The 20,311-nt window shown below is 41.2% G+C and overlaps 1 protein-coding gene across 1 annotated transcript; it reads right to left on the bottom strand.

Annotated features, from left to right (window-relative positions):
- Nucleotides 1-1,636: 1,636 nt before the first annotated feature.
- Nucleotides 1,637-6,311, bottom strand: LOC133733246 (uncharacterized). The gene is made up of 11 exons (XM_062160925.1): nucleotides 6,031-6,311; nucleotides 5,860-5,936; nucleotides 5,718-5,770; nucleotides 4,854-4,921; nucleotides 4,495-4,584; nucleotides 4,077-4,139; nucleotides 3,734-3,907; nucleotides 3,531-3,620; nucleotides 2,828-2,878; nucleotides 2,031-2,737; nucleotides 1,637-1,669 (listed from the first exon to the last, which is right to left on the bottom strand). Exons 5-11 carry the CDS (start codon nucleotides 4,577-4,579, stop codon nucleotides 1,637-1,639), a joined length of 1,203 nt encoding a protein of 400 aa, XP_062016909.1. The 5' UTR covers nucleotides 4,580-4,584; nucleotides 4,854-4,921; nucleotides 5,718-5,770; nucleotides 5,860-5,936; nucleotides 6,031-6,311.
- Nucleotides 6,312-20,311: the final 14,000 nt, after the last annotated feature.

The raw sequence follows: 20,311 nt of genomic DNA, 5'->3' as shown, positions 1-20,311 counted from the left end.
AATTCTTCTCTTAATAATTTGTTATTCAATTGTAATAATTTATCTGTATCAGGCATTGGTAATTTATGGTCTTTTAATGAACTTGATAATTTATTAAATAATTGTTCTAATTCAAATAATAGTTCATTTTTTAATTCTGATTCTGACAAAATGAGATTTGGATTTCCTAGTTGAACTCTGGCTTTATGCAAAATATCATCACACATATTGAACCAATGTGAATCTAATAGCATTTGAGGATTTGCAACTTCACAATATAAAATTATTGTAACAAAAAGTTGACGGATTTCAGAAGCTGTTGCAGTATGTAAAGAATCTGTTAATGCTTCAATCCATTCTTTATCATCGCCTAATAAACCTAAAACTCGGCAAGCTTCCTGATAAGAAGTATATGTGATACCATTTATTGTTTTTATTGAATCATAATTGTGACAACCTTTTTGAATATTTAATAACATTCTCATAAAATATAATTCACCTTTTGCTGGATGTACATATGCTATTCGACCAATTGTTTGACATTGTTTTCTTGGTTTCCAAAATTTTTTATTATCGTCCCAAACAAATTTGGTGGGAAATTGTGTATAAGTTAATTCAGATGCATTTGAATAAGTTGAATTTGCTTTAAACCATCCAGTGAGCATAGTATCTTCTGTACTTTTTTGTTTTATTATTGATTGTAGAGATTGATATTCATTAAAAACGATATTTTGTTGTAAAGGCAGATGAATTTGTAAATGTTGGACAGCTGGATGTCGAGAATGAATTGAATATTCAAATAATCTCCAGACAGATTCGTGGGCAGTTAAATAACGACAATTAAGATAAGTTGTAATTTCATCATTTAGATTTTCATAAAATAAAACTCGGGCTCTATCTGGACCTTTATTTATGTATTTAAATAGATATTTAATTAACATAGATTGAGAGCATAATTCAACGTTAATATGAGCATTATATCTTAATAATAAATTTGAATTATAGGGCACAACAAAATTATTTCCAATTTGTATATTATTTTTTACAACAAATTTTGTATGGTCATTACGACGTCTGTATATTGGAGGTGCATTTGTTTCAAATGTAGTATCTGTATTATATGGTTTTGGAAAAAATTTAGAACATTTTCCGTCTCTCATGCAAGGAGATTTTGGATTTATTTGTCCGCAAGGTCCATGAATCATAAATTGGCTAACTATTTTAAAAAGTTCTGGATCAATATTTTTATCTGGCAATTCTGCAGAAATAATAGAATCAATATCAGTTGGTGTATAACATTTATAATCTTTTTGTAACCAAAACAACATATGAGCATGAGGGAGTCCTCTTTTTTGAAATTCTATTGTGCAAACATCTGCGTCAATTTGTCCGAAAGGTTCACCGGATTTAATATAAGCAATCATATTTTGTAATTTCATATTAAACATTCTCGAAATTATGTCAGGTCTGTCTTCAACTTTACAGTTGGGATTGTTCTTAAAATATCTTTGTATTTCAGGCCATTTAACATTGCATGTAAAAGTTATAAATAAATCAGGATTACCGTACTGTCTGCAAATTGCCATGGCATCTTGATAATTATTTATCATATCTCTAGGACTACCAGTATGAGAACTTGGTAAAATAATTTTTTGTCCTAAATCAAAACCTCTTTTAATTCCAGCTGAATCTGCAGTATAAATGTCTTTAAAAACTTCACTTCGAAAATTACTTTGATTTTTTCTAATCCAATCTAAGCGATCTTCTTCAACTGTTGCATAAGCATCGACTAAAAATTGTTGAAATAGTCGTCCACCTTTTAATAAAGTGTTTGTTATATTATTTCTGTCTTGAATCTGATATGTAATATAAGCTCGCATTGATACTCTTTGTCTTTTCTGTGTACGATTTTCTGTCAATTGTTGCATTAATAAATTTATTTTATATCCATCTTCACCATATGGGAAAAGTATTGGATATTGTAGTGACATATATTTTGGATGTATTTTAGAAATACGTTGTAAATGTCCACTGTTTGATTCAATAATTACATCTTTATTTGAATTATGTTCTCCAATATCACCAACTATCAAACCACTAATTTCATCACTTGTTGGTTCTTCATATTGCTTACTATCAGTAGCTTGGCGATTAAGTATACTCATATTTAATGAAGGCAGAGAATGATTTTCAAATTTATCTCTTATCATTCGAAATTCTTTAACTAATTCATTAGTCTCATCAAACATTTTAATAAGTCCTTCGACAATATCTGGTTTGATATTTTGATTAACATGATCTGGATCAATAGCATTGATACGATTTGAAATCTCATTTTTTGTATCATATATGTATAACTGAGCATATTTAGGACATTCTCCATCAGAAGGTAATACAGAACCCATTAAATGATGGACTTGACCACTAATTTTAAAAACATATGGACCTGAACCACTATTTATCTTATAATCAATTTTCGCTCCCATTGATGTAAAAGAGAACATCGAATTGTAAACTCTTATATTTTCTCTGAAAAGTTTACTTTCTGAACCATTGTTTGGATCTAATAATCTTTCAAGAAAAATTGGTGTTGGTTTTGGCTGCTCAATTTTGATTTGACCTCTTTTGCAACATTTTGTATAAATGAGAGGCTCATTTGAAGATGATTGCTTAACAGCTTCTCCGAACCAAAAAGATGCATTGCAATAGTCACATTCATGAACATTATCACCCGAATCCTCATATTTTACAATTGATCCTGCAATGAGAAATTTCACTTTTGTTAGTCAAACAAATATGATAATTATTTTTTGAAAATAATGCGTAAGAATTATCACATGCCAATAACCTTGCTTGCTTCTTTGATATGATGCTTGACCAAATGGATGAGAGTACTGACCTGCATACAAAATTTGTAAACAGTTAGTTACATTGTTCATTAAAATTATAATGATGTGATGACAGTTAGTTACTATCAATTTGCAGAAATTTAGACCCGTATCAATGCTAATGCTGCAATATTTTAATTTACTGAACTATTTAATAAAAGCTATATGCTGAAAACTTAATGCTGCTGTATCAATTAATTCAATCAACCTGAAAAATTTCTCCTTCCTTTAATCATCAGGGGAAATAAATTCACTAATAGAAATGGCAAATGTATACCAAGTCTGAACAATTACTGCATCTGAGTTTAGAAAAGATGAGTAACAAAAACACAGAAGCTGTATTGTGATATGAGCATTACCGGCAAAACTTAATTAAGAGTGATACAGGAGACAGAACGAAACAAAACCAACTGAAATTAACACCTAATTCGGTTCCAAACTAAAGACTTCAGAAGTCATACTTGTAATACTCTGTTTCTTATTGAAGACTAAAATTTGAAACCAACTGAAATTTGATTGAATAAAAATAGAGACGACAAAACTGAATAATTTGAAAACAAAATTGAAGTAGATATAAAGTTATTAGTACAGGAAAAGGAAATACAGCAGAACAACAGTCTCGTTAAAATTAAGGCCATAAATTAAATTAATTAAAAAATTTACCTTCTGTAATCATATGCGGATTTTCGTTTGCAACTGCAGTGATATTTTGGTTGTCGCTATTTGATACTTCAGCAATTTCTGGATAAGACACTATAATCAAAAATCAAACAATGTCAATTAGTTTATATTTCTAAAGAAAGACCAGTTTTTGCCAAAAACTATTTGCATAGATCAACATTTCAAAGGACATAAAATAGACCCACCTGTTTTCCATCTACGTGATTTAACCTGATCAACACGATTACATCTAGTTCTTGTTGCAACAAAGCCCTCACCACTGCAGATTCGTTGAATTTTCTGTTGATTCTGACGATTTTCAACATCACACTGTTCTAACAATCTTTTTGCTCCTCTCATCATAGTTTTTGGTGCCATCACTGCATTCAAATATGTAATCCAGTTTAAATTTCAGACAATTATCTCTAATAATGATAATTTGTAAGTCCATTCATAGTCTCATAGATAGACACACACTAACAATAACCTATTAATCACCTCTTCCATAACATAAACTGAATATCAGCGGTAAACTGAATACAAAACTACCTGTAAAATTTCTATCTAAACCCAAAACAGCAAAAGAGACTGACAGCACGCTGTCCTCTAGATCTGCAGAATGAAAAAAAAAAAATTTACACTATATGATAACACTTTAGACACAGAAACTATAAATGAATCACCGATGAAATACAATAGAAGTTTATATCCAATTTGAATCATTCTTAACATTTTTAGAATCAATCATGAGATGATCCAAAAAATCATCAAATTCAAACTGAAAGTAATACATTACGTAAACACAGCATGAATCTAAGTACAAACTTTACATCATTTTGAATCAGAATGTAAAAAACTGAACCAAATAGCATCCCCAAACATATCATCACTAAATTACTAACTAATTTGCATTAATACCAATAATGAACATCAATATGAACATATCAATTCTATGTTAACTACATACCTGAATAGCAATAAGACGGTGAGATACTTCCAAACAATGTACAGAGGAACAGCGGCAGAAGAATAATACACACACTTCTTTGCATATAATCTGAAAAACACAAACCAAAGAACAATCAAATTTGAAAATTAATCATTAAGCTGCCAAAAAACATAACCAAGGTATTATAATTTAGCAATCACATTGTTTGGTATAGAGAAAAGGAGGTATTATAATTTATTATAATTTAGCTTCCAAATAGAGTTTTGTTTGGTATTATAATTTAGCAATCACTTATTGCTCAACAAAATGTGTAACTTTCAACAACAGTACATAAATGAGGTTGGTATAGATAATCAGAGGGAGAATGGAATCAATACCGAGCCTTCAAAATTAGATTTCCAAAGTCTCTTGTTTTATGTTTCGGCTCTTCAAGAGTAAGCCTCACCTGCAAAACCAATATAGAGAAAAGGAGGTTTGATATATCAGTGTGGATTGTACACAGAGTGTAATAAAAGGAATACATATTGAAACTGGACGTCAATTTGGTATTTATTCACTTGTGTATAAAATGCATCTACGTCTCATTTACATCTCATCATTTTTTTGGTTATGATTAATCTGTTTTTGCTATGGGATGATATGCAGTTATCAAAGAATGAAACTTATGAATTAAGAAGGTCAATACAGATGTTGGAAAGGAGGTTCAAGTAGGTTAATATATGCAGTGATATCTACAGCTAAGTGACTCTTTCTGTCTTTCAGATTAAAAATATCGAAATCAGTTAAGAATACCAAAAAAAAAAAAAAAATTATATATACTTAAACACAAATTTGGTCTCTATCTTTTCTATACACTTAAACCTCCATACTTACGCAATACCCACCTATGCACTAATCACCTAAATGCCTAAATCTATGATAGCAAAACTTCTACTCTTTCTTTGACAACTATCCCTAACCTCCTCTTATTTTCATCGAAGGTGAATTCGACTCTACTATACTCTGCTAAGAAAAAAAAAAGAACATAACAGCAACAACACGCATTTCGAAACCTCCAATCCTTACTCCCCCAACGAAACCCATATCTATAACAATCATTCGTTCTCTGGCAGCTATCCCTAACCTCCCCCTCTTTTTATTTATTTACTTCAGTATTTATTGAAAATAGAAGAAGTAGACAGACAATACTGAATTTAGAATAAAAACTCTTCACAATTTACCCAAAAAAAAAAAGGCCTCACCTTGAACCTCCTCCAATCAATCACTGAAATAAACTGAAGCACAAACAATACCCCTACAAAATCGAAACTGAAGTCAATTGAAAACCAATCACAGCAAAAAAAACCCAATCAAAATGACAAACCAACGTAACAAATCAAAAACCTAACCCAAAAGGTACCCGACAGAGTTATCCAAAACGCAGATCCTCCTCCTTCTCACAGCAAAACCGAACAATACCCCTACAAAATCGAAACCCAATTCAATTAAAAACCAACCACGGGAAAAAACAGACCAATCAACACTATAAACCAAAGACAGCAATCAAGAACCAACCCAAAAGGTAAACGGCAGATCTTCTTCCTCCTCACAGCAAAACGGAATCACCACTCTCTCTCTCTCTCTCTGTTTCGACTGTGCTTTCTCAAGAAACAAACCTGCACTCTTTCGACTGTGCTTGCTCTCGATCCTTCTATACCTGTCTGGCTCTCTCGATCCTTCTTGATCTCTCTCTTCGTGGAGCAAGCAAACAGAGCCACGTGGAAACCAACCAAACCAACTATAATTAAAGAGAAACATAGGGGCAAAACCGTAACTCCATTTTGCACAGCGATGAACAGTTAACCGGGCTTTAGATATATGTATAATTAATGGATGACAGAAGCATATTTGAGACAAGAAACTTGGTGTAGCATGTGATCTTGCAGACTTTTGATTACTATAAGTATGTAGGCATATACCCATAGCTGCATAATGTGAATGCAATTGGATATGTATGTATATCATAAAGCTATCGATTTTAAATGCATGGCATGTGAATGCTTTTGCAAGCTATGAGGATATAATATATATATATGCTGTAGATGATTATAATAGGCATATTCATATGCTTTAGCTCTGCACCGAAGAAAACTCATCTGTTTCCAGTTTGTTTCAGAGAGAAGACTTTGAGCTGCATCCGAGGTTTTGATCAATGTCTAGGTGAAGATCCGTACCAAGAAATGAAAATCATGAAGCCAGCAATGGGTGCCCAAAGTAGTTTCTAGCGGAGAAAACTTGTGGGTGCCGCTGACGGAGCGCTTAAGCGGAGGAATTTTGCCGCTGCCGCTGACGGAGTTTGGCGGCATATGTCGGCGCTGCTGCTCATTGCTGGCAGGTTGGCGGGCGCGCTGCGGGCGGGCTGGCTAGCCGCTGGTGGTAGTGTCCTGCGGAGATAGTTCGTCGGAGAAAGGCTGGCGGAGGCAGGCTAGCTGTTGTCTGCTGGCACTTGGTGGTGATCTGCCAGCGATGAGCCTGCTGGGCGTTGGGCGACGAGTGAAAGATGCTTGGTCTGGCACCTGGCGCTGGCGGTGTATGGCTGATGCCAGCGGATGCAGTGGTGGAGCTCGGCGGAGGATGCTTAGCAGTAATACCGCCCAGCGGAGGATAAAGTGTTTAGCGGTGGAGAAGCTCGGCGCCGATGCCCAGCGGAGGAGCAGTTTGGCGGAGTGGAGTCCGAGCTTGAGTCCGGCGGAGATGCAAGTTGGGCGGAGCGGAGGAGTTGCAGCTGGCTGAGCTGCAAGTTGGGCGGCATTTGGAACTCAGCGGAGGGGAGAATAAGAGTTTGGCGGAGGTGGTTGGGTGCCCAGAGCAAATCTCTGGGTGTTCAGAGAAGTTTGCCGCCAATTGTTCAAATTTTTTTTTTTTTTTTGGTGGCTGGCGTTGACCAACCTTGTCAGCGTTGACCAGACGTTGACTGGACCCTGATGGGCGTTGACCGCCTCCGCCGGGCGTTGACCGACCTCGCCTGGCGTTGACCGACCCCGCCTGGCGTTGACCGACCCCGCCGGGCGTTGACCGACCCCGCCGGGCGTTGACCGGACCCAATTTGGTGTTGAATGAGCGTCGACTCGACATTTTCGGGTCAAAGTTCGTGGTAGGGGACGAAGCCTTTGTGTTGGCTTCCCACAGACGGCGCCAATGTTAACGTTAGTGACCGAGAGGTCTCTAGTTAGCTTAAATGAGAGAGAGAGAGAGAGAGATTGACACTAGATGTATAGTGGTTCACCTCCCGCCTTAGCGGGAGACTACGTCCACTTGAATGTTTAACTAGTGTGTGTCGAGCCTTACGGCCCAAGGGGGATTACAAAGCATGTAATGGGATGTTGTCGAGTTGTGAGAGGAGGCATTCCTTTTATAGGTGAAGGAAGCCATCTCCTTTACATTTTCTTAGATGTGGGACAAGAAAACAACTATTCTAGTGTAGAAAGCCTAGTTTGTGAGGGCAACTTTGCAAGGCCGGAAAGGTGGCTTCCCGGCTACGGATTTGCGACTTCCGGATACCGTAGCGTAGCTTGAACATAGGGCTACAAGATGCAAGTAGCGGTTGGGCCTCACCATGGCTTGTGGGTGTCCCAAAGAGGGTGTTAATTATGCTTGGTGATGTAGCAAAGTAGCCTTGCTAGTAGAGGTATCTACACAAAACAGCAGTCATAACTCTAGCGGTTCATAAATATTCAAACAACGCAATCAGCAAACACATCCACACTTGGAAAATTTTCACAAACAAAATACCAATTATATTATATTGGATGGTCGGGACTCCCCGCCCAAAGTTCGTCACAGTACAAAAAACCCTAGCGGCACTAACAAAAAAAAATATACAGCAGAGGCCTCAGCGGCATTACATAAAGCCATGGGAATCTTCAGGGATTCTGGGGAGCAACAACGACATCCTCACCCTCCGGTGGCGGCTGTTGCTCGACAAAGCGGCTCGTCTGGTCGGACCCACGAGCGGTAGGGCTCGGCGTTATAATTGTTCCATCCGCTCGAGTGTGGGCGGACAGGAAGTCAGCACTTGAGACCTCGGACCGAGTAGGAGGTGGGGTCCGCTGAGATTCATCCGCCGGACGTACACCGCTCTCACCGCTACCTGAGCGGGCACCCTCAGCCTGAACGGCAACCACACCCTTCGTAGGCGGTGCGTCCTGACCTGCTGGACCAGCGGGCTGGGACGCCTTCACCCAGTCGATAGCGCCTTTTTGCTTCAGCAGTTCCACGTTGGCGACGGCACCGGCCTTCGCCGCCTCTGTTAGCGCTTTCTTGTACTCCACCGACTGTTTGAATGCCTCCACAGCGGCGGCCCCCGCACGGTCCCCCTCAGCTGCCAGGCGAGCAACCTCGCTCTCCAGCCTCTTCACCTCAATGGCCCTGGCGGCAGACTCCCGCTGAAGGATCTCAAATTTCTTATCCTTAGCCGCCACTCGATCCTTTAGCAGGGCTACATCCTGCTAGAGCTTGGAGACGTGCTCATTCCGCTCAAGATCCCGCTCAATGGCGACATTCAACTTGCCGCGGGCATCCGCAGCATCACAGTCTGCCTTGGTCAGGCGCCGCTCAACATCCACCAACCTATCCTTGGCCTCCCCCAGCTCTCTCTGGAGACCCTTGATCTCCTCCCTGAGCTGCCGCTCAACTCGGGGCTGTTTGGATGCCGCCATGAACATCTCGTGCAGCCCGACCGAAAGATGTCCAAAGGCCGAGCCGAAGGGAGATTGATCAATGGCGGTTGGGTGCTCAATCCCCGCTAGGCCGCCGAACCCGAGCCGCTCGCAGAGGTGGTAAAGAAACTCTCGCTCGTGATTAGTCAAGAACTCTGCGTACGGGCAAACGAGTCCAGGTCGCTCGCTTGCACCACCTTGTCGGCGACCACGGACGCTACGGGCGGAGCTTGTCTTGCCTTTTTCTGTTGACGGGCCCCGATGGTCTCCGCGTCATCCCCCTCCTCCTCTCCAGCAGAGTCATTTTGGCAGCGCCTCCGCTGAAGCACCACCTGTGTGAATCCGGCGGGCGTAGGCCTTGATCCCTTCGGCTACTCCAGCCCCGAGATGGTGATGGTCTCCCCCGAGGGCACCACTTTCTCCTTCTGCGGCCCATGCCGGTTGGCAGGCTGTCTTTCTTTATGCTGCATAGTTGCAGCAGGGGCCTTGCTACCGCTGGCACCCGCCTGAACGATGGGCGACCCGTCGGCACCAAGGTGAGAGTGGTGCGGCATCGGCAGCACCACGGGAATCTCGGACTGACTCAGCGCCAGTGTCCCGGGATCGACGACGGTCTTCTGGGCCGCCAACCTAAAGGCATACATGCTCTCCAGGAAGTTATTGATCTCGACACGATCCATAGCTTTCTCGAACGCCTCGCGGCTCGCTTTGTTTCCCAGGGGAGATTCTACAAAAAAAAAAAAAAAAACTACCCAGTTAGCCTGACAAAATAACGAACTGACACACATCAGCGAAAGGTACTTACCAAGGGTTCGCGTCAACTGCTGATCCACCAACAGCTCCCACCCAGTCAATAGGCGAAGATCTAGCAGGTTGTGGTTCTACCAGAAGCCACGAATCCTTGCAACGCGGCACTCTTCCTCACGCGTTAGGTTATAGCGCAGACCCGCTACACACAAAAAACAAAAAAACAACGGCGAGTCATTACAACAGAAGGAACTATTGTGCAACATAAAACCATGAGTAGTGGAGACCACCGACAACCTCGGATAGGTTGGAACTCCGAATTAATCCTAAACGTCGGCTCCCCCTCATTCGACCCCGCTTGATACTCCCATCCGGTGGTAGCAACACAGAAGGTCCCCCGCCAGGGTGACATGGAGTCTTTCAGGTTCTCGATTAGCTTGGGCGCCCCATGGCGACGACTCAGGTTCACTTGTCCGCTGCATCCTTGGCGCTTCACGTACACCAACTCGTAGAAGTGTAGAACCTCCGCCACGGTTGGACCCTCACAACCAGACAGACGCCACAGCGAGTTGAGCGCTATCAGCAACCTCCACATGTTGGGGCAAATTTGCCCAAAAGCGAGGCCAAACTCACAAACCAAAATCTAGAGATTTGGCAGTAGCGGCAATGTCACTCCCTGGCAGAAGATTGCCTCATGCACGGCGGCATGCCCCGCTGGCAGGAACGACACTCGCTCATCCTTCAGCGGCGGTCGCAGCTTCACCACACCCGGCAGGCAGAACGCCCGCTTCATACGATTGACGGCAGCCACCGTCATCGGTCCCCCCGCCTCGTCAACTGTCGTGTCGTCGGCAAGAAACCATGCTAACTCAATCTCTTCCCCGCCAGCCTCCCTCTCCCCGTCAGCGGAGCCGCTAGCGGCGCTGTTACTCGCCAGCCTCTCCTCCCGCCTTTTGCGAGCAGTGGCATCCTCTCTTGCCCTAGAACTCTCAGGACGACCAGCACGACCCATGGCAACTTCCCAAGGTATGGTCTGTAGTGGCACGATGTCTAGCGGTTCGGACAGTGAGGTTCCTGCAGGGGCAGACGGACGCAACGAGTCAATAAACACCCTATCCGCCACGTTGAGCGACACGTCAGACCCGGAATCCTCACTGCTCGAGATCTCTACGACGCTAGCCATCCCAAACCCTAAAACCCAAGTCAGTCAGTCCACACAAGATCTAGGCTATCCCTACGTCAGTTGCATCCAAGAACATCAAGAACAATTGCCCAGAAAATGCCAAAACAAGAACAAAGTTTACCCATATACTCAACCCAGATTCGACCATCTAGCAAATCCCTAAACCCCAACTCTGTCAAACACCAAAACCCATCCCCAAAACTCGCATTACACCCTCAGCACACCAGGGAAAAGCAGATCACACCCCAAAATAAAAAACCCAAAAACTGGCAGAAGAAAAACACAAAAATCCAATAAAACAGGGATGGGATCCAGATTACCAACCTCATAAACGAAAACTTTGGTGTGATCGAAGACGCTCGTCGTCGCTGCAGGAGATCTTCGTCCTTCAAAGCCGATAACTGTCACGGAATCGTAGAAGTCTTCTTCTCGGATACTCGGATCTCACAACAAAGCTTGCAGACGACGATGGTGAGTAAGAATACAAAGTGTTCAACCACCACATTTTCCTTATCTTTTATGTCAACATCAAAACAATCCAGGCCGTCCGCTAAAAAACGACATCACACGACAGCCGAACACGTGGCCCAGGATCGAACTTATTCTCCGGATTAACCGAGGCGTCACCTCGGTTACAAAATCAATAATTACTCGCATTTATGGCGAAGCGACGGGCGTGCTGCGAAGACTTCATTCCACACGCTAACCCTGTACATGTTGGCCACGTGTCGAACGCCATCATACGAATCGTCTATCCAAGTTAACCATCGGAACTTCTCCCTTTCCATCTTGCAGGCGAGAGAGTCTCCTCTAAGCGCAACTCCGCTAGCGAAACTTCTCCCTTTCCATCTTGCAAGCGAGATAGTCTCCGCTAGGCGCAACTTCGCTAGCGGAACTCCTCCTTTTCCATCTTGCAAGCGAGATAGTCTCCGCTAAGCGCAACTCCGCTAGCGGAACTTCTCCCTTTCCATCTTACAAGGGAGATAGTCTCCGCTAAGCGCCACTCTGCTAGCGGAACTTCTCCCTTTCCATCTTGCAGGCGAGATAGTCTCCGCTAAGCGCAACTCCGCTGGCGAAAATTCTCCTTATACCTCGCAAATAAGTCCAACACCGCTAAACATAACGCCACACACCAGGCTACCGCCAACGGCGGATCCTCGCAACATTGCAGGTCACTTGTCATCAGCGGAGGGACTTCCGCCAACCGCGATTCCAGTGGCAACGCCTCACTAGGACAACGACCGCAACGCGGCGTTGCAGTCAAAACATGGTCCTCCGGGACCGGTAGGAGGACGCATCAACACAGTCTTCGACGGCCCTGATCAGGCATGTTGACCCCCGTCACTTGGGTATCAAAGATTGGACTCGCTACCCAACACCCTCTGCTTAGTGCAGCTCCCCTCAACAAACAATATACCGACCAAACGGAGGTCTATCTTAATCGGGGAGTAGGGGACTCCCTGGGGGGCCTAGCTGGGGCCCACCCGAAATGGCACAAAGCCTTCGTTCTGTAAGTCCATGGTTGACAACGCACTGACGCTAATTATGCCTTGTCAAGACTGGCGGACGCAACGCTTCGAACCGCTAGGCAACTCCCCAACCAAGATTGCCCTCCTTGATTGGGGACTTGGGGGACTTGTACTTACATAGGCATTTGCAAGCATAATTAGCTATAATGAGCCACGCTCATGTTACCGCCAGCGGTACCAACTCCCTCCAAAAGAGTGACCTACAGATACACAGCCAAGCAGGCTACCGACTGAGCCCCGACTTGCCCCCAGATCACCGCTGACAAGCAGCCACGCGCCGCGTCAAGATGGCATCAGAAGCTGAAGCATATCAGTCCCATATCGAAAACATGGAAGAGATCAGCCTCTTCCCCACCTATAAAATGTTCTCTCCTCTCTCCTCATTAATTACGCATTCAATACTCTCCTACTGTTACTTTGTCAACATAAATACATTGACTAACTTAGGCATCGGAGAAGAGAAGACCGCCCAACGCGGTCTTTCCTCTGACGCCCTTTGTATTTTACTTGACAGGTAGCGGAAGCTTTGAGAACATCACAGGTATTGGTCCGCCCACCGGACCAGCGTTAGCAAAGGTTTAGCTACAGCTGAACTTTAAACATTAACATGTAGTTTCTGAATAACTGATCATGCAGCTTACAAATGTGGTCATCACGTATCTCTATGGGGATCTAGATACGAAATATACATGAAGGTTCATGGTGGACTTTATTTACCCAAGTCAAGTGGCTCTCGACCTTGGAGCACGTTTGCAATAAGGTTGAAACGCTCACTAAAGTGACTACTTGATCGGGAAGGGATATGCCCGCTCGTTTCCATAACAATTTTCGGATTCTATCGCGGTTCATGTTGGACAAGATCTTCATTAGAAGCCCTTAAAGAGTTAAGGGAAACCGCTGAACACTTGAAATCCGATTTTGAGATGAAGAATTATGGGAGAACACGATTATGTCTCGGTTTGGAACTTGAGCATCGTGTTGATAGATGCTTAGGCATTTTGACAAAGTCAAGCCTTCAAGCACCGCCATGATCGTCCATAGTCTTGATCCTGAAAAGGATCCTCTTCGTTCGAAGGATGATGACGAAGATGCGCAAGGGGCAGAAATGCCCTAGTTAAGTACAATAGGCGCATTATTGTACTTAGCTCAATGCACAAGACCGGACATCTCATTTGCCATGAACTTGTTAGCTAAGGTATAGCTCTGCGCCAACGCGACGCCATTGTATTGGTGTAAAAGATATCTTTCGATACTAGATGTACGACTGATATGGGCATGCTTTATCTCTACAGAGAGACGATGGATTCGGACCCATCACACAGCAGGAACGCCGCCAACTCTGGCGTGCGTCCACTATCCCCATCCCAAAACAACATGTGTTTTGGAAGGTTTTGCTGATGTTGGGTATCTCTCTGTCCCACACAAAAGTCTTCTCAAACTGGTTATGTGTTCACCATGGGTAAAGACCATGATATCTTGGAGGTCTACAGAACAGACCCTAGTCGCTATATCTTCGAACAATGCAGAGATCATTGCTCTTCACGAAGTGGTTCGTGAATGTATATGGATTGGATCCATAATTACGCATGTTCGAAAAGTTGTGGTTTGAAGTCTACCACAGATGAGCCTACACAAATGAAGCAAGGCTACATCAAAAGCGACAACACCAAGGACAATCAACAACAACAGAAGCTCCTCAAGATCAAAGTGAACCAGGTTTCATTTGAGGACAATGTGGCAGACTTGTTTACTAAGTTATTTCCTAAATCCACGTTTGAGAAACATGTGGCAAGAATTGGCTTGATGAAATTATCTGAACTCCCATGATCGTAGTCATCAAGGGGAGGCGCAGACATCAGGGGGAGATGTCTACATGTTCGTCTCGAAGCGTGAATGGTGTTTTGTGCTCTTTTTCCCCTTCGACCGAGGTTATTTTTGTCCCACTGGATTTTTGTTACTCGGCAAGGTTTTTAGCGAGGCAACGAGAGAAGCACCGCGTTTGGGCAACACAAGGGGGAGTGTTCAAGTAAAACCCTAATTTGTGTTTGGCCCAAACTCTAGGTTACTTGACCTAGTGGTAATAGGGTTTAATTAGAAGAATCTAGAGATTGTATTTCCTTGTATGATTCAGACTATATGCATCCTAATCCTTTATATAAAGAGGCCCCTATTATCAATGAGAGCACACAGCGATTTCCTCTCAATTTCAGCTTCTCTATAACAATAAGAAAATAATGAAACATATATTTTTTGCAATACAACTGCAAGGAAAGATGATTAATTTGTAAATTTGAATAAATTAAAACAAATAAATAGTTAGATATTATTACTTCACACTCTTTACCGTATCTATATCAGATACTTATCTGAATATTTTAATTTAGTATTTTATTTAGCAATGAATACAGATTTTTTCTTTAATAAATGTATTAACTTATTTTGTTGATTATATTTTTTATTTTGTCACGGTTATCAGATTCCATAAAGCAAAGAATACTAAAAATATTAAAGGGTGTCATTTGCTCTACTCGAATGATACAGTTAGAAAAGTGTATCCAAAAGGGGTGGCCACTAGAGATTTTGCTAGTAGTGAGTTCACCTTCAAGGAAACACAAAATGGAGTAAGAATTAAGACATGGCAAGGTGGGTCGATCATGGTATGCTAGGCACATTATTTTTGAGAATATCAAAATTCAAGCAGCCAAGAACCCTATCATTATAGACAAGAAGTATTCTGACGATCTCTTTACTGGATTTGGAACTTTGCTTGACCAAGGAAAAGCCATACAAGTGAGCGATATGACGTTCCATAACATTTTGGGATCTGTTGATGGGGATATAGTCATTTCTTTGGATTGTGACGATCAAATTGGTTGCAAAAATATTGTAATGGATCACATCGACTTAACTTCATCTATTCTTGGCAAGAAGATTTCTACCTCCTGCAAGAACGTCCAAGGATAATTATCTACTTCATTATCTCCTAGTGTGCCATGCCTTTAAAGTTTACCTTTATTAGTTTCTTTGAGTGTATTCTTTGTCTATACTGACATAAGAATTTAGGGTAATTTTTAGGTGTGAGCCCTTGTAATGAGGACCACTACAATAAGGACTAGTTGAGGACTTTTGTGTGAGACCCATTTTTCGATCACATTTCCGGAAATCAACCGTTAGATGTTTAAATATTTATGTGTAGATCATTTATGTAATTTTTCAACTATGAACATGAACGGTTGATGTTTGACAGATTTGGTTCGTCCATTAATTTGATCTAGTTCGGTACTATCATATTTAGCAATTTGGAAGAAAATTTTCAAGAGTGATCTACTCATGCATACATAAACATCTAACGGTTGATTTGCCGTAATGTAATCGAAAAGTAGGACTCTTAAACCGTTGATTAGAAAGTCCTCAACTAGTAAATCAGTCTGTCCCTTGGGTCTCAAATTCAGATCCTTGAAGAACTGAAACCCCACCAATTGGGTTGCCAATTTTTTCTGGACACCCAGCGACTGTAGAAGGTGACCAAGGCAGAGTCACGCAAACTCAAATCCATCGCTTTCAGACATGTACAAATCACCACTATAGACCTGAGTAGTCGCAGTTCAGCGGTTAGCATCTCAGCTACCAAAAAAACCACCAGAAGTTGCCATAGTGCAAACCCGAAAAAAAAAACTACTCAGATTTGTGTTTGGCTCTGCAAAACCACCGCTGCCAACTGTGATATGGATACCACCATGATTAGCTACTTGTTGCTCTTTGAGTCTTCCTCTTTGTTGGCGTATCTTCACCTCAACTCCTTGACCAAAACCAGCAAGTTTTCTCTCATCTCCGATGTAGATCTGCCAAAGAGACCCACCCAGGAGTAAGCTAACAAGCAACGATAAATGAAAAGAACATGTTAATAGCCATTCATGCTAGAAGCAGTGGTGGATCCATGATATAAAATAGGGGTGGGCTAATCTAAGGCGGAATAATCTATTTCTTTTGGTCGATAATGCTTCTAAGAATTATGAGACACTATTATTTTTTTTTGAGAAGATGAAAATTCTATTAATAACCAAACAGAATACAAAGCATTGGATCCATAGTTATGGGATCGTCAACATGAGTGACTTCCATGAGCCAAAAAGGCCCAACCTCTAACCAAATTTTACGCCCATACCAGCGAGCTACAATGAGTAAAAACCAAACCTGTAACGATACAACCCAGCCACTAACATTAAGATGAACTGTTTTCACCCGTTCGGACACCGTGTCCCAAAACAGCCAGACCAGACCAGGACACAGCAGAGCGACCATGACACCATAACAATGGCATTGACATTACACAAAAACACCCAAACCCTCGCTCACAAGAGGAGGGACTTATTTTCAACAAGACAACAACTAAAAACAAACAAAGAAAACCTAAGCAACCGGAAACAAAAAACCACCAGAGAGACCCAAGAACAAAGGCCCGGCCCAAACACCACCTCCCCCAGCAATAAGCAAGCACAGCAGGTAACCATTCCCGCCGCCAGCGAACCCCTTCGCCACCACGCCGCCGCCCCTCAACAATACGCCATCGCGTTGAATCCCTCCGCTGCTGCACCGCCTTGTCACGCCGTAAACAACTCCTACACCAAGCTGACGACCCCAAAAAATCCCAAACCGAAGCTGAGACAAATCCCTTCCGGGATCACCATAGCCACAATTCGATCTAATCAGGCACAGCCCAAATCGCAGGATCGGTGGCGTCAGATTCCATAGCCGAAAAGCCGAGTTCTGTCACTGCTCCTCCTCTGCCATCGCCTCCGATCCAAGAGGGACAGATCGAGATCGATCCACTCAACTTGGAAACTAAGACCTGTCCTCCCTCCCTGGACCATACCGCTGCCCCAAAACCCCTCCACTACTCAGAATCGACATCCTCTCTCGGGCCAAAATGCAGCGGCTTGAGTGCCGGCAACGTTCGGCCTGGAGAGAACAAACACACCGTCGGGGTTTTTTTCTTTTCTCTCGCGTGGGGTGAGAAAGTAGAAGATTATGAGACACTAAAATTAAATAAGGAAAAAAATTTAGAATTTTTTTTTAAGAACACTAATGGAAATGTAGATTGTAGAATTAAATAAGAAAAAATTTAGATTTGTTTTAATTTTTTTTCAATAAACACCAATAGAAAAGCAGAAATTTGGCAAAACAAGGAAAGAAAATATAGTAACAAACAAGATAAAAAAAAAAGGAGAATAAAATGGAGGAAAAAAAACGGAAAGAATAAGAGAGAAACACTAAAGGGCTAAATACCGGTTACTACCATTTGGCTTATGTCCAAAATCAATTCAATCCTTGGACTTCTAATTTAATCAAAAACACCCATGTACTTTCAATTTTGATCTAATAGGTCTAATTCGTTAATATTCTGCTATGGATTCAACTTATAGTTGGATTATTTGATGAAAAACTTTTTATTTGATAGATTTCTAATAATGAGACTCACTCCTAAATTGATTATGCATGCCACCTCAACACCACATCATAAAACATAGGCCATCTATGAGCCACGTCAACAAGTTAAATGACTCAATTATCGGAAGACTAACAGATTGGACCTATTAGATCAAAATTGAAACTGCAGGGGTGTTTTTGATAAAATTAGAAGTTCAGGAACTGAATTGATTTTGGACCTAAACCACAGGGTAGTAACCAGTATTTAGCCCAACATTAAATGAGGGAAACTTGCCTCCTAGGAGTAAGCTGACAAGCAAGGATAGATGAAAAGAACATGTCAATAGCCATTGATGCTAGAAGCAGTGGAGGTTAGGATTCAGGATATAAAATAGGGGTGGGCCAATCTAAGGCGGAATATTATTTTTTTTTGGTTGATAACGCTTCTAAGATTTATGAGACACTAAGATTAAATAAGGAAAAAATTTATTTGAAGAACACTAATGGAAATGTAGAATTAAATAAGAAAAAAATTTAGAATTTTTTTTATTTAAAGAAACACCAATAGAAAAGTAGGAAATTGGCAAAACAAGGAAAGAAAATAAATGAGGTGAACTTGTCTTAACTGTGACTCGAACTAGTGCAAAAGTGAACAGAGTTACAAAGCCACAACAATTTTGCCAACTAAACCAGAGCAAATTTCATAATAATAGACCACTCATATAATGTATAATATAGTTTCAAGAATTTAGGTCCCCAGATAGCCCTTTATATAGATACACCACTGGCTAGAAGGCAGCCAGAGAAACCTCGGTCAACGCTGGTCTCGAACCGTGAAGGCATCGTTGAAAACCCCATCCATGATGGTTAGGATTTTGTGGCTGCATCTTTGGTCTCGACCGTTTTATTATTATATTAAATACTGTAATTGTTGAATGCAACTGAATCTATACTATTATTATTATTATTATTTTTTAAGTGGGGCTGGTACGGCTGCCCTCAAGACTTGATTAATGAAATTGCAGAATACAAGGGGGGGACGTAGAGCCTGAACCCCAAATTACAATAAGCATAGAGAGAACATACTAGAATAAAACCCGGATTCTCCACAAAATCTATGTATTCTAACAAGCACCAATTAGCAAAGAGTGCACGAATGGCTACTCTATTTGCTTTGACATAGCGGTGACATACCGGAAAGATAACTCTATTACGAAGAAGCATAATTGCAAATAGCACAGCTTTCCCACTATATTGCCGCACGGAAATAAATCCGGCGACACTCAATTTCATCCTGCCACTAGGAGGTTGCGCCCATTTGATCAAGCAAATACTATTAGCAAATACTGAATCTATACTATTATTAAGAGAAGATGTTTTGTTAGCCAAAATCAAATTTTTTTACAGAAATGACCTTAAAAGATTAAAAGACTTTGAGAATTAATTAAATCAGAGGGACAATTATGACAATTAAAAAAAATATTTTTATTAAGAAAAATAAATAAAATAAATCCCACAATTCACTTTTCTCTTCTACTAAGGCCCCGTTTGGGATTGATTCGCTTTTAAAAAAATTAGCTTTTGTTCAAAATTTTAGATTTTATTGTGTTTGGTAAATAAATAAAAAGCAGCTTTAATTAAAAGTTATAGGTCACTGGCAGCAGATTTTAGAAGCAGCCTAGAGGTTGCTTTTAGAAGCTGTTGTGGATTAAAACACACTCTGCAGTTGTTTTATGTACTGACAGCACTTTTAAAAATATTATTTACCAAACACGAAACTGTTTTAATTCACAGCTGATTATTCTCACAACACAGCAGCAACAGTTTTTTAAAAAAGTCGCAGCAATCCCAAACTAGCCCTAACTTTTCTCTACAATAACCGTTTTCTTCTATTGTATTTTCTTTTTTATTATGTGACAAAAAAAAATGAAAATACTTGCACATGCAGAACATGTGTGGAGGAAAGCTAGTAAGAAATTAATTTAATTAGTAAGTAAATATAAAGGGAAATGATGGAAAAGGTCACTTTAGAGAGTGAAATGATAATAAGGTCACCTAGTTTCCCACTTGATAAAAAGGTCCATTGTGAATTGTTATTAATATTAATTTAGTCCTTTCAAATAAAAGAGTAATGTTAAAAAAGGTCAGTTTTTAATTATTTGATTCCCATTCTATCCTTAAAGGCAACTCGCTCTCTCTCTGTCTCTCTATATCTTCTCATCCTCCACAGAGAACAGACCTTTAGAAGTGGT

The sequence above is a fragment of the Rosa rugosa genome, chromosome 1 (assembly GCF_958449725.1).
Source record: "Rosa rugosa chromosome 1, drRosRugo1.1, whole genome shotgun sequence".
NCBI lineage: Eukaryota > Viridiplantae > Streptophyta > Magnoliopsida > Rosales > Rosaceae > Rosa > Rosa rugosa.
The sequence above is the reverse complement of the archived record's forward strand: the minus strand, read 5'-3'. Positions and strand labels throughout refer to the sequence as shown.